The 16139-nt window shown below is 46.1% G+C and overlaps 1 protein-coding gene across 1 annotated transcript in view; it reads left to right on the top strand.

The window, feature by feature from the left end:
- LOC146021400 (uncharacterized) overlaps window positions 1–16139 on the top strand; it is a 43629-nt gene that overhangs the window by 16699 nt on the left and 10791 nt on the right. Inside the window, exons 2-3 of the mRNA XM_083155186.1 lie at window positions 2760–2880; window positions 3940–4013. Of these exons, the coding sequence (XP_083011312.1) occupies window positions 2760–2880; window positions 3940–4013 (195 nt within the window). The remainder of the gene's footprint in view (window positions 1–2759; window positions 2881–3939; window positions 4014–16139) is intronic.

Below are 16139 nucleotides of genomic sequence, written 5' to 3'. Positions count from 1 at the left end.
TCCACGCCGACATGGATAGTGGGGGTATGAAAAGGTCATGAGGACATGTAACGCATCCCCTCGCGGGGCTCGCTGCGATAGCCACGCTTCAGACTGGCGTGGATAGTGGGGGTGTGGTGGGGTGTTCCAGGAACACAGTCACACCTGCCATATCATACATGTCAGCAATAGCTACTCAGATGCAGGAGCGTATCAGCTCGAACAAATGGTTGCGCCTCTCCGCCCACGCCAGCATGATCACCTCTCTGCCAAAGACAGGAGATCATGCTAGTGCCGGCAGTGTCAGAGAGGCGCTCACTAGGCTTGCCAGGGACAGAGATGCTGTTCCTGCCAACAGTACGGTAGTTACTTGTGTCGTTTCACGGCGTAGATTACAGAAGTAAGCCAGCTGGCAAGTTGCCAGCTTTCAAACAGGCGCTACGCTGATAACGTAGCTTAGTAAAGTAAGGCAGTCTGGCAAGCTGCCAATATTCAAAGGTAGAGCGGGCGCGCGGTGGAGCCGTGTAACTACACAAGTACCAGATATATTTACACAAACATATACGTCAGTGGCATAACTTTTTTTTTTTAATAAAGTCTTTTAATTAGACAAAAAGATGATCACAGAGCAATACAGCACAACACAAGTAATGAGATAAAGGGTTGACGTATAGATATAGACTTAACAAAGAGTCATTTATAATACATAAACCAAGTCTTATTATACGTCTAGAAACAAAAGAGTGCAATACAAATTTATTATTTTGTATTGCACTCTCTTATCGTGTCTGCGCTCTGTTAATACAGTAGAACTTAAAATATTTAGATTTTTGAATTTTAATTGAGATAAAGTGAATGAAAGAGAAAGAGAAAAAAGAAAGCAGGTGTAGCATATGATATTAGATAACCCACATGGGCCCTTATTCTGATCGGTGCGGCCAGAGCCGGTTATGCGGCCAGGACCGTGCGTGCGAAACCCCGCCTTCCATACGGATCGCCAACTCCGTCCGTATGAGGTAAGAAGCTGTCCGAACGGACCGCACGTGTATTTTACACGGAATACGCCTCCTCCATCTAAGGGAACCTCCCCCATCATTCGATGGTCGCAGACCATCGAATGCAGGACCGAGTGCTCCACCAGCTCCCGCAACCTCAGACCACACGGACATTTCTCCGTGCAAAAGCAGGGATCTGGGCGGGCAGCTGACATCCAGCGATGTCATATGTCCGCCCCCTACACGTGCGTCACGACTGCATTACCATACGTACGCCCAGCGTTTTCATGGGAACTCCCATGAAACGCGGGGCGTATGCATATGGTAATGAGCCCAAATAGCCCTTCACGCCCCTCTCCACCCCCTATTCGGAGTGTTCACATATCATGCGGAATTTGGCCGTACGCCCCGCTCGCACATGCGCAGAGACGCCTCTGCACATGCGCAGACACAAAACATCGGCGGCCCGAACGCACGAGGATATTTCCGCACCGATCAGAATAAGGGCCATTGTGAGAAACATCAGCATAGCGTTGGGCACCTAGAGGTATATATGTCAAACAGGGTAGAGAGAAAGGAACATGGAAATAGTGGAGTAACTTTAAAGGTGCATACACTGGGGCGATTATAGCAAATATCGCTGGAACTATGGTCGCTGAGCGACCATATTGCCTGTGATGGGAGTGTGCACTGGCGATATATCGCCAGGTGCGCGCTCCCGTTTTCTGCCCTTAGTGATCACTGGTCGCAGGAGCTTGCTCCTGCGACCAGCTGATTTCCACTGCCGGGCTCTCCACAGGGCTTTAGAGACATTGGATGCACTGGTCACTGGGCTCCAGCTGTCAAAGGGGCCCCAAGAAAGGGGGCTGCTGAACTAAGACAGATCTATCTCCACTCATTTCATAGGGATTTACTGCAGTTATTGCTGACTCATGAACCTCCTTTGTAGCCCTCTTGAGCTAAAGAGTCTCTGAATGTGAGATAACAGATCATATACTGTATAGTGAGCTACTGCTGTATAGGAGAGCAGAAGTTGTTTTAAGGAAATTCACTTATTATTATAATAAAATTTTTAGGGTTCTCTCAAAGCATGGATATAGATCCAATTGTAAGAGATAATGTACCAATCAATGGACTTATTAATTTATTTATTTACAGTGTCTTATATAGCACAGCACATTCCGTTGCTCTTTACAACTGATGACAACACTGAAAGAACAAACTGGGTAAAACAGACAGACTTGGAGGTAGGAGGGCCCTGCTGCATAGGATGGGAGCAGCCCGATGAAAAGTCCTGTAATAGTGAATGGGAGCTAGTCATTTTCTGTTATTTCTCAAACACAGCCTGTAACATATAAGGCAAAAGCTGATTGGCTGGTACTGAATCTGTCATATTTTTATCTCTCTATCTAAACCGATCATTTGATGAAGCACCGGTAGTGCTGTTGACAACACCGAACAATATTGTTCATTGTTTACCATTCATTATCAATATTGTACAGTATGGCAGATATGAGGCGCAGTATAATGGCGGTGAGGGAAAGCAGTGGTCTACCTGCTCTGGCCTGGCAGAAAATTACAATGAAATAGAAAATGTTACACAGGTGAGAGGTCTCATTACCTGATTTATTGAACCCCACAGACTGTATTACTGAGAGACAATCTGCAGTCATGCGGAACATTAGCCGTAGTTGTGTCACCATAGTTACTCTGCGCAGATGTTTCCCATCAGGACGACGCGCGCCCCTCAGAGGGCTCCTCACCATGTGCTGCTCTCGCCCTCAGGGTCCTTGCGGAACATTGGAGAAGTGAGCTGGGAAAATAATCTGACTAAGACCTTGCAGCAGATCCCGGAGAAGTACTCGCAGCTCCCTGCTGATGTCATTGTGCCAGTGTTCATCTACAGGTACCAACTAGTACTAACATGCGTGCAATTTGCACAACACCTGGGACCTCTTACATTAGTACATTGGTCATCTATCTACAGTCAGAGGGTGAGATATCAAGTCTTGGAGAGAGAGAGAGAGAGAGAGAGAGAGAATTTAGAATTTGCCCAAAGGGGCCAATCATCTTCTGTCATAGACTATTCTAAATAAATAATAGAAGCTGATGTCATTGGGCAACTTCTTCAGTTTATCTCCCTCTAAAGCTTAATGCAACCAAGGGGCATAAGTTTAAATTTTGCACCCCCCCCAGCTGACAACATTTTTTTAAGTTTTTTTTATACCTACATGCTCATTTCCAGGGGTTACATGCTTACTGCCCATAGTTACATGCTGTTTGCCAGGAGTTTCTTTATATTTGCCTACCCTCCTGAAAATTGGGTCCATCTCCCAGCCCTGCAGAAAGGTGGGCTAGTCCTGCCAACGGCTGATGTCTCACACAACCCCCCCCCCCCCCCCCCCAAACATCACCTCCCAAAAAAGGGTCATGGCTTTGTGGGATGTCCGCGATCGCGATGCCAAGCTGCATTTGTCCCGCTGTGAGGGAATCGCCAGCACTGTATGAGCTGCTGGCCGGGGCCCAGCCCCTCTGCCTCCTGTGAACAGACGCTGTCAGCCATGGGACACTAAAGGCCCCGGGCAGGACACAGGACCGCCCCCCAAAAAAGGGGACAGTCTCCCCACGAAAAATCAGGACAATTGGGAGGTATGTACCGGATACCACCTCATTGGAATTGTAAAGATATGGTGCCGTAGGTATTCTGTGGAAGATCGATGTATATATGTTCCTATGTGTGACCACAGTTCTTCCATATTGTACCTCCCAACACTTTTTGGTTGCAGATATGGGACCCCTACCATGCTCCAAAACATGGGCGTGGGTTAGTCTTCTGCAGGCCACTGCCCATTGGCCCACTTGTGGGACAGTCTGTGATTAGTGGTCATACTGAAATTGGGATGCCATGTAAGCAGTAGTATATTTGGTGGGGAGCGTAACATGTTTTGCACCCTCTGTGTTTCAGTGCCGAACAATTGTGGAACGCCAGCGATAGAGACCCTATGGAAAGACTGATCACCAATGCCTTCAAGATAACAGGTGCGTATTTGCCCTCAGTGATTAGCTCCAGGTGCTGGGGTTATTCAGGCCTGCTGGGTGGACAAGCAGCGTCATTAGAGGGTCTTCGCAGCTGTCGGACAGATAAGGATCCTTGACACCCCTTTGCCCTAGTGCCTCAGCTACAGCAGCTGTGCCATCCGAGGCTCTGCCTTATTCCCTGCTGGCGCTATGGTTGGATTCTTCTCTGTCTATCTCCACCACCAATTGGTTACATAAGGAGCCAGCATGGCCAATCACTGTTCAGGGTTTGGTTTTCCAGCCTAGAACAGCTGAATGTCACTCCCTTTCACATGTTGTTTGGGCAGTCATGCTCCCGCAGACACATTCTTTTGATATGTTGCCGCTGGTCACGACAGTTCCTGACCTTGGGCATATCACTGGCCCTGGGCATAGTACTACTGACCCTGGGCATAGTACTACTGACCCTGGGCATAGTACTGACCCTGGGCATATCACTGGCCCTGGAGATAGTACTGACCTTGGGCATAGTACTGACCCTGGGCATATCACTGAGCCTGGGCATATCACTGAGCCTGGGCATATCACTGAGCCTGGGCATATCACTGACCAGGGCATATCACTGAGCCTGGGCATATCACTGAGCCTGGGCATTCACTGGCCCTGGGCATAGTACTGACCCTGGGCATATCACTGGCCCTGGGCATAGTACTGACCTTGGGCATAGTACTGACCCTGGGCATATCACTGGCCCTGGGCATAGTACTGACCCTGGGCATATCACTGAGCCTGGGCATAGTACTGACCCTGGGCATATCACTGGCCCTGGGCATAGTACTGACCCGGGGCATTCCTTGAGCCTGGGCATAGTAATGAGCCTGGGCATATCACTGACCTTGGGCATATCACTGGCCCTAGGATAGTACTGACGTTGGGCATATCACTGACCCTGGGCATTCACTGAGCCTGGGCATAGTACTGAGCCTGGGCATCAGAGCCAGATTAAGGTCTAAATGGGCCTGGAGCTGAAAATGATCAAGGGCCTATTATGTACAATAATAGGGGTTGTGGTCAGCACCTAATAATGTGGGGGGCGTGACCAGTGTTCTGTTTGGGTGGTCTGCTCATGGGTGTGTCTCTATTTGTGTAAATGCTTTCAGCTAATTATATATGCCTGGAAAAGGCAGGGGCTGGCATAGGAAAAATGCACGGAGATATATTGGCGGGTGCCCTCCAAAGGTGCTGTCAGCGCAGGGGTCTTTTGTGTTCAAGCTGTGACCGTAGTGGACCAGTGGAGGGCGCTGGGTAGCAAAATGCAGAAGGCTTGATACAGGACATACACAGGAGGATCAGGGCACAGCGAACCAGAGGGTTGGCGGAGACAGGAACAGGGGTGCGGAGTCTAACCTGCCAGCGGTATTCACCAGGGAGCCCCGCAAGGAGCTTTGGACTTAGCTGCGTCTGACAGGCAGGTCGCGGCCCCCTGCCCTGGTCCTCTGGATGCAAGCTGGGGCGAGAATACTTGAGCTCAGGAAGGAGCTTTGAGAGCTCAGCGAGGAGGACGCAATCTGGGAATTGCAGGAGATGTCGACCAATGGTGTCGACCGTGGTGCCGACAGCTGGTGAGAGACTCAGGGGATATGCTGGAGCAATAGGACGGAGATGGTAAGTCACTATGATACACAGCAGGGGGATGTCAACCCTGGAGTCGACGGAGCATGTCGGCAGTTCAGGACAAGATGGTAAATGTCACTGATGGCTTAGAAGCCAATGATGATACTCAGCGGGGCACCGGCTACTCGACTGCAGAGGTGGAATGGCAGGAGTCTTCTGGAGATGGACAGAACCAGGTAAGTATCGCAGGTGCAGGTGACGCTGGAACAAGACACAGGGGAGCCTGGAGATCTCGGAGTCTTGGGAACTTTCTCTGACACAGGAGAACACTGGGAACAGTGTTAATGGTGATTAAACTATGACCAGAGATACAATAAGTGGAAAGCGCCGGTTACGTAATGTGTCCGTAACCTGCTTACCCTTTATACCTAGCTACGTGCGAACAAAACGTAGCGCAGCGTAGCGTACCTTTTTAATTGTATGTTATACACTTAAGAACCAATACCTTGATAAGAGATCCCTTCGCAGGACTTTGTCTCTAATTCTGCGAATATACTTTAAAGGACAGAGTCCGCAATGTACCTTATCGCTATTATGCGAATAACCAGACACGACCACTGAATAGAAGTAAGGAGGTTAGAACTCCATATAAAAGGTTGTATTAAAGTCCCTAATGGACAAAAGGGGGTTACAGAAATAAGAATAAACAGGTATAACAAGTGATACAATATACTAACAATGAATACTAACAATCTCTGCTAAGGGGAAAGAATACAATAATACAAGACACAACCAGCCAACAATACTTTAAGAATAAATACCGTGAAAATGCAACCGTTTACCGTGGTCATCTAGTATGCGAAGCGCAGTCCGGTCAGAGCTCACTATCGTTCAGGAATGAGCGATAGTCCGGTAGGAAGGTCCAGGGAAGGTAGTTGTGCCGAAGAGACCCTGGCTGCTCTGGGTCGCCTATCTTATAGGGTCAGAAGGGGGAGGTCAAAGGCCATTCTCATTGGCCAGAGATCATATGTCCGGTCCACAGTGATTGGGGGTTAGACGTTGTACCTGGTCTGACCAGGTGCAGGGGAGTGAACTTTAAGAGTCCTTTGTTTGGTGGTTTCGGCGTCAGCAAGGATAAGAACCGGTTTGAGCTAGTTTCCTTTGTTAACTACTTATAACAGAAACTGTCTCTGGAATATGGATTATATCCTTAACTATCGGACAGTGTACATTGCGAAATATTCGCAATGACCGGAATACTTTGCATGATGAGCTGAGCGGAACGGTACTAAACACGATACAGACAGCTGTGTGCAAGGCTAACTAAGCTATGTGTGGCGTTCTAAACCTTTTAACTATATTTCCTTTCGTGTAAGTGTGTTATTATGAATTTATGTGTGATAGTATGTCTACTCTTCTGGTCCACATTGTCACACATACTCGGGTATGGAAACTTTATTTGCGCAACTCTGCGAACCAAAATGGCGGCCATACTATCACAAAATGGCGTGTGTGTACCTAGACTTCCACAGTCCACCCTTTAACAGTAAATATAAAACTGTTACATTACAAAACATTTCACACGACAATACAGAAATTCATAATCCAAACAAAGAAATTGGGATCCATGAAATAAACATATAAGGGGAGTAAACCATCTGCTCTCGGCCGATCCAGGATCATGGATAAACGATGGGCCGCATTTATCGAACAATCTACTCAGGGTCACGAAGGATAATGTACAATTTTTGGGATAAAAATAAAAACAGGGGTGGTTACAACATATACACGTTCTTCAGATATGGCATCCTTTGGTAGGTATTGTTTGTGACAACAGACTCTTGAACTCTTTGTTGTCTCTCTTTTTGATATGCTTTTAAGTATGATGGTATTAAACATCCGGTCCTGGGTAAGGTGTCAAGTTTATAGATTCTACCTTAACCTAAGCTGGGACGGGTAACACACTCTCAGAACTCTGTATCGTCCGTCCAATGCCTGGCAGCAGGGCGGCGGCGGTATCCTTGATTTGGAAGATGAGAACGGATAGTGGGGGGGGAAAGACAAGAATAGGACCCACAACAGTAGAGAAAACTGAGAAAGGAAAAATTTTGTTAGTGATCCTTTCAACCTGTTACCAGTGGGATGTGTCACAGTCCCTTTTGTAGCTTGTACAGGTTGCTTGACCTTAGCTGCTCTCCAGTCCTCCCGAAATGGTGCCTCTTAGCGATTTCTTTCTTTCGCCCTCGAGTGTAGGGACCTTCCGGTTTTCAGTTCTTTCGGCAGTAGGACGAACGTACCCGAATCTCTCTCTGCGACTTTGTTATTGAGGTAGTGCTGGTCAACAAGATTTGGGGTGGTTTTTTCCAAAGGTCTATCAAGCAACCTGTATATGGCAAAGCAGGGGAAACAACAACAACATCTCCTGGTTCATGGTTATGACAGTTCACAACAGGTGTCAACAAAGTCCTTTTGCTGCAGTTTTCCAGGTGTGGATACATCACTTGCATTTGTGGTCTAGGATCTCCTTGTGGGATTTCCATAACCTGTGGCTGCCCGCCAAGCAATGTTTCGATGGGGACCAATGAGGTGGAGTTCTGAGAGTGATTCTACTACTATAAAAAGAGATTATGGGGTGTACCATCAGTCCCTAAAGGTTCACACATGACTTAAACCTTTTATATATATATTTGCATACTCAAGGGTGCTTCTGGGCTGCCATATCTATACACACAAACGTCAACACCTACATATATATATACATAAAAAACTAATAATAAATAAATAACTATAATGATTCTAGAGTGGACTGTGCAAAGCCAATTTTTGTATTACCTGCAGAGGATCCTGCTGGAGGAGGGATGTGGAGATGGCTCTGTGGGAACAGCCGTTGCAGTTTCTTTCCTCCAGACAAGTAAGGCATGATTCTGTCGTCTTACCTGTCTGTGGCCACACCAGTAATTTCGGACTAATTTTTCCACATACCTTCCCTGTCAAGACAAGTCAGGCCATGGGCTATCTCTGTCCTGACAGTTTGGCATGTTCTCAGAGTCACTGGTTTTCCTTGTCCATCTTTCTATTCCTGTCCACATCCCTTCGGCTTCCAGACTGCTTCTCCTGCAGGGGACACAAATCTTGTATTACTATGTGAATATACTGACATTTATAGGGGGAACACAAACATTATCCGCAGAGCGCATGGCTCACCCAGCTGCCTTGCCAGCATGTTCATTATCAAGTGACACTGAATCCTCATTGAGGATGTGGTTTTTACACTTGATAACAGCCACTCTGTCCGGCAGCTGTGTGACTGTCAGAAATCTTTTAAACTTACAACGCTTGCGCCACTGGAGTGCCAGCTACTGAAACAGAACATCTGAGGCGCCATAGGGCCTACGATCTTCTGTATTACCCCAACAAACATACTTGGAGTCGGCATGAATATTGGCTGTTTTTCTCTCAGCCCGCAGTACTACTAATGAGACTGCTGTTGCTGAGTGAGACGTCCAATGGGTTCAGCCTCTACTATGCCTTTTCCATCTATTACGGTATAGCCAGTGTACAATTTTCCCTCTCTGTGTTGTGGAAAGAACGAGAAAAAAAACAAAAAATGAATTACCTCTTCCAATGGGTTGTTACCACCCTTTGGGGGCATGCTGCAAAGGTCTGATTCAAACATGTCATGCAATCATATTCATCTCGGCTCCCACTAAATTCCACTATTCCAGCAACCTCAGCACCACTCCACCCTTTGTGCCTTAGTGGGCACACCTGGTAAGAGTGTTGCTGGGTTTACAATATTACCCATTTTTCATGGTAACATCAATGCAAGTTCCCATTTAGTGAACTTGGCTGATGAATATTTTTCACATGTTTTGGCAGAATTTTAGGAGTGTCCAGACTATATGAGGAGCATAAACAGTTAAAACACACCCCAACACCACATTCTCCGTTTTGTTTACCAGTAGTGCTATGGCAACTACACTGTGTAGACAAATATGAAGTGCTTAAGTAATAGGGTTTTAATTGTACACTGCAGTACGACATTGGTCAGGCTGGCATCACCAGGTTTCTTACGTCACTATATCTGTCGCCCCCTCAGCAGGTCTAATACTCTAAATCACATGGTCTCTTGTGTCAGTTTTACCCATGGCAAAAAGCTGTAATCAGGCCTGTTTCTCCTTCTTTATTGTCCACATCTGTCTGTGAAGACATGGGTATTGTGATTGCACCTATTTATATGTAAATGCGTTTTACAACCCTTTTCATTCTTTGTAGAAGGGAAATGCTTTGTGTATTACTTGGACTGCTTTTCACAAGATGGTGGCTGTGGTTGCCCTGGGTAACATTAGGAGTAATGCTTACAGTTATTGGGACTTTGTTCAAAATTTACTGAAAAATATCTATATTGTGACTACTCGCTTTACAGGGTACCGCATATTCACAATGGTATTTCTCTGCTGGGGGTGCGACAGATTCTTCGAACTGTTTTTCTATGATTTGTGGGTTTCTGGAACAGAAGGGTAGGGGAAGGAGAAAAAATTGGAAAAAGAGAGAGAGATAAACTCAAAAAAAAATAGAAGATATTAATGACAGTAATGTGTACATTTATTTTCAACAGAAACATTTTTCTTTTATTTTGAGGACGCCAGGATTTAGCACTATGGGGGAATTGGCTCTCAACTATTTGGTTCTTACCCTTTTTAACTCCTGTTCTGCTTCTTAAGTCCTCCCTTTCTTTCTGTTTCCCAGTGTGGTTGTGACTATGGGCTGTGTCTAGGGGTATTTAGCTAAAAGTTCTCTTTTGGGAACCTTGTTATTTCACTGGGTATTTTCCCAGCTCAACCTCAGGTTTCGAATGGTGAAGCTGTACTTTGGGGCGCTATACTTTCTGTTTTTAACAGGGTTTCTATTGAAGCTATGGTTGCCATTGATCCTGTGTCCTTCCCATCTTTAGTTCAAAGGGAACTCGGTATTTGTGCTGTAGTTTTTAGCTACCTTAGATGGATTTGACTCTATAACAGTGGAATACAACATTAGCCTCTGAGGACTGTCCAGCATATCTTGCACTTCTTGTGTAAGATTTCTGGGAGTGTCTAGGAATACCCCATCGGGAGTGCAATAGATGACACATCCCATTTTACATAGTAAATCTCTACCCAGGAGGTTAGTCGGGCCACCGCAGCCAACAGAAAAGGGTGTTTGGTATGCAGAGGCCCGCTTGTAACATCTGCTGGTTTCGTCAGTGGGTAATGCTGTATTTTTCCTGTTACCCCAATTGCTGCTACTAATTGCTTGACACAACCTAGACCAGGAGGGAATGTTGTTAACGGGTTAGGTACAAAAAAAACTTTATATTTAAACTATTCCACTTACCCATATCTGAGGCTCCTCCCTCAGATATTGTCTTATGTTACCTGGATGTGGGGTGTATGTGTGTCCTACTCCTTGTTTGCATATATGTGTCATGCTTAGGGCGGCGTTGGCTACTAGGTGGGGCTATGGCTATGTGTTGAGACCTACCTGTCTTCTCCCATTGTGTCTCTCAGTTACTTACATATGTGTTATGTTTTCTATGGTTATTTACCCTGCAATGTTTGGCTATGTGTCCATTGTTTCCACATTTGAAACATACTATTTGGTTTTGTCTTTCTGTCATAAATTGTTTGTCCAGATCAACAGCAGATTTCTTTAAAGTGCGTACTGACATCTGTCTGCAGTTGGGGTGAATGGTTTCTATGTTGGTTCTCAGATTTTTCCTAGGACCTTGTATCAGCACAGAGACAATCCCTCCCTTAAGATGTATGTTGTCCCTGGGGCTGTGGATACCAGAGTGTTTTGGCAACGCCTGTAAAGCACGGTTGAAATATCCGCTGGTGGACTCACCATCTTTCTGTGTGATGGTGAACCCTAGGGTATTTTCAACTGTCCCTGGGAAATATACACCCAATTGTATATTTATTAGGCGTATATTTTCCTGGTTGCCCTGTTCAGTTAAGATCTTATCGCCCTCCACACCACTGTCCCGAATGAACTTCTGGACATCTATATGTGAAGGGAGGCAAGCTCTCAACATGTATCGCCAATCCTTATTGGTGGGCTCATCTGAATTTCCTCGCTCCCTTACAAATTTCTGACACTTTGCCAGATCTTTGCTGGGATCAGGGAAATTTTTGATGATTGAATGACGTTCCAATCGTGTCCATGTATTGTGTACGTCACTATCCTTTACAGGCATTACCTCATCCTCGTCTCCCCGTCCACAAGGAGGTTCCACTGTGTGCAGAGGGTGGATCTGTATTCCCCCTGCACCATTGGACAACATCCCAGGAGCAACTATCTCTGTGCTGTGTTGTGTGTACTTACCTGTGTCTAATACTATGCTGTTGACATCAGCCGTCTCCTCCTCCTGTGCTGGGACCCCAGCAGTGGGTTGCGCCTTTCCCTCAAGCATGTTAAGGGCATGGGAGACGGCCAGTGCCAACAGCTGCTCGTTCTCCTCTCGGGTTTCCTTATAAGGGGGTAAGACAGGGTACAAATTAGTAACAGATACCTTCTTACTTATGTCTTTCTTATAAGTCATTAACCCCTTCGGCACATATGGGGGTGGGGGAGTTGATTCTATTGCGGCAACGGTTGCATTTTTATTGTGGCTGATTGTGTCCGATATTGCCAGACCTTTGATTCCCCATTGTTCCTGTCCTTCCTTCTGCCACAATTTAAGAATATCTATATGCTTCACTCTCTCCTTACGGCTGGAGAGTAGGCATATTTCATCTTTTACTGCCGATAAGATTTCTGGATCGAAGCTACCAACACTGGGAAATTCTAACTTGCTGCCTTGTGTCATTTTTCTCCATTTATTTTGGTAAACAACTGCGAGTTCACCGTGCTTCCTGCACATAATAAAAGCAGCCGATCCTCTTGGCCGGCTTGCTTCCTCCCTATCCTGCACGTTATCATAGCGTGACCCGTTATTACCCATAATTACAGGAATAAACGTTCACAGCTTAATAGATAATCGGTGGGTTATTTCTTATCTGAGAGCTCCCCAACCACTCACTTCTCCACACAGCGACACTTCAACGCAATCAAGCGAAGAGCCCACAATGCGAGGTATGATACTCAATCACCAAGCTCTCAACTAGCAGCGAACTTCTAGCCAACTTGCTTGATGCGGCACAATTTTTCCAGGGTATAACAAACTTGCTTTCCTATACCCCCAAAAATCGGATTTCTAAAGTAGCTAATCGGAAACAAGTGCGTTCCGATATATCTTCTTGTACCCTCCTAGCGGAATCAATTCCACTGAAGGGGCAGTTCCTATGGGCACGTCGTCACGTGAACCCGGTCCTAACTGGACTGTCCTACACTGGACTACACTGCGCTGAGTCGTGTCGTCACACACCCGTTCGCCTCAGTTATGTTTCACACTGGGCGCTAGTTACACCTTGGTCTTATGCTTATTTTTGAAATATTTCTGTACAGAAAATTTTCCCAGGCTGGTAGCTTTTCACTAGATTCTTATGCAGGTATAAATCCCTTATAATAAACTATAGGAATCTATTAAAATAATGCTTGAGTTGCTTGCTTATGAGAAAATGAACAAAAAGAAAAAAACTTATTTTCTTTTATTAATCACCGCTTCATTCGCAGTATATTACTATACTGTTTAAATAAAGCTAGTGGTTTATTACTGTTCACCTCTTAATTCCTATGTGTGCTGCATGTGCAGTACCAATGAACAGCCACGTGTGTACGTGCGTTGTTCACAGGCCGCCGATGAATCGGCCACCCACGTGTTCTATAGTGTATTTGCAAGGTTGCGCTCGGGTTTCGCTATACGCAGTAATTGCGCCTAAATGTGGAATAAATCCCTTAACTGTGTCCGAGAGTTACGTATCAAGATGCGAAATAAATCCCGTACCTAATCCGTAAACCACGTACAAAGATGCGAAACTTTCCCGATGTGGGCACGTGCGCGCGCACCTTGCGTAATACACAATAGACGCTTTACGTTACTGCAAAAGGCCCAGGACTTGTCGCCACATGGCGGAGTCCCTGTTTTTGCGGTAGCTAACAATAAACAATTATAGTTTTGCACAGAGGGGATCCTCTATGTACTATAATAAACACAGATTCCACGTGTGCGAACCTTATCGCACGTGGTACATATACTGTAATGAACAAGCAACTCAAAACACTATACCCCGTTAAACTACTTGTGGCAGGCAGAAGTACAGTTTACTACACACTTAATATATGCTTTTAAACACGTGGCTTTCACTTATTGTGCCCCGGGTTTCAACGCTAGCACTTCCCGAACCCCGCACCGCCGCGGACCCGGCCTATCCAGCAATGGATAATACCTCCACCCTTTTGCTGGTATAGGTCGGGTCGCACGCCTGGTACTGAGTTCTGGAATGTGGAGCGGACGGACGTGCCCCCAATTGTTAATGGTGATTAAACTATGACCAGAGATACAATAAGTGGAAAGCGCCGGTTACGTAATGTGTCCGTAACCTGCTTACCCTTTATACCTAGCTACGTGCGAACAAAACGTAGCGCAGCGTAGCGTACCTTTTTAATTGTATGTTATACACTTAAGAACCAATACCTTGATAAGAGATCCCTTCGCAGGACTTTGTCTCTAATTCTGCGAATATACTTTAAAGGACAGAGTCCGCAATGTACCTTATCGCTATTATGCGAATAACCAGACACGACCACTGAATAGAAGTAAGGAGGTTAGAACTCCATATAAAAGGTTGTATTAAAGTCCCTAATGGACAAAAGGGGGTTACAGAAATAAGAATAAACAGGTATAACAAGTGATACAATATACTAACAATGAATACTAACAATCTCTGCTAAGGGGAAAGAATACAATAATACAAGACACAACCAGCCAACAATACTTTAAGAATAAATACCGTGAAAATGCAACCGTTTACCGTGGTCATCTAGTATGCGAAGCGCAGTCCGGTCAGAGCTCACTATCGTTCAGGAATGAGCGATAGTCCGGTAGGAAGGTCCAGGGAAGGTAGTTGTGCCGAAGAGACCCTGGCTGCTCTGGGTCGCCTATCTTATAGGGTCAGAAGGGGGAGGTCAAAGGCCATTCTCATTGGCCAGAGATCATATGTCCGGTCCACAGTGATTGGGGGTTAGACGTTGTACCTGGTCTGACCAGGTGCAGGGGAGTGAACTTTAAGAGTCCTTTGTTTGGTGGTTTCGGCGTCAGCAAGGATAAGAACCGGTTTGAGCTAGTTTCCTTTGTTAACTACTTATAACAGAAACTGTCTCTGGAATATGGATTATATCCTTAACTATCGGACAGTGTACATTGCGAAATATTCGCAATGACCGGAATACTTTGCATGATGAGCTGAGCGGAACGGTACTAAACACGATACAGACAGCTGTGTGCAAGGCTAACTAAGCTATGTGTGGCGTTCTAAACCTTTTAACTATATTTCCTTTCGTGTAAGTGTGTTATTATGAATTTATGTGTGATAGTATGTCTACTCTTCTGGTCCACATTGTCACACATACTCGGGTATGGAAACTTTATTTGCGCAACTCTGCGAACCAAAATGGCGGCCATACTATCACAAAATGGCGTGTGTGTACCTAGACTTCCACAACAGATAAGCAATTGTTCAAGACAAGGAAGGAAGGCCACAGGCCAGATTTATCCCCCTTGCCTGTCTGTGATTGGCTGCCAGCTGCAGCACCAATCAACACTGGGGAATGGAGCACACGCCTTGACTCAGGTACAGGTGTGCAGGTCAGAGGTTGAGCAGATGGTCAGCGGGGATTGGTCTGGATGGTCAGCTGACTGTGAGTGTCATGGTGGCGCCCATGCTGCTCGGGAGTGGCGTGAACCCGGCAGGGGACAATGCCATCAGCCCGCGGGGACACTGGGGACATCACTCCACATATCGGATGCCATGCGGATGACAGACCTCCCACGCAACGCAGACCATCGAGAGGGTAATGACCGATGTTTCCGATGGTGAGATCTGCAGTTTGTGACAGTACCCCATACTTTTCGGGTGGGCACCGAACACCCTTTTGGCTTGGAAGGATTCTCTTGATGGAATTTCTCTCTCAACCGGGGAGCATGAACATCTTCGGCATTTGTCCAACTTCTCTCCTCAGGACCATACCCCTTCCAGTCAATGAGATACTGAAGGCATCCATAACGGTGGCGGGAGTCCACGATCTTATTTACTTCAAACTCTACTCTTCGCTCAGTTCGGACTTGGGGTAATACCGGAGAGGAGGACTGGAACCGGTTTAAAACAAGAGGGCGCAGCAAGGAAACATGAAACGAGTTGGGAATGCGCAGGGACTTGGGTAGTTTTAATTTATACGCACCGGGTTGATCCTTTGTTTGATGACATATGGACCTATGAATCGGGGCACAAACTTCATCAAGGGTACCCTCAGCTGCAGTTTTCGGGTAGAGAGCCACACTCTGTCACCAGGACGTAATTCTGGCACTGAACGCCTTTTACGATCTGCAAAGAATTT

Source organism: Crinia signifera, chromosome 7 (assembly GCF_055691185.1).
Source record: "Crinia signifera chromosome 7, ASM5569118v1, whole genome shotgun sequence".
Taxonomy (NCBI): Eukaryota; Metazoa; Chordata; class Amphibia; order Anura; family Myobatrachidae; genus Crinia; species Crinia signifera.
The sequence above is the reverse complement of the archived record's forward strand: the minus strand, read 5'-3'. Positions and strand labels throughout refer to the sequence as shown.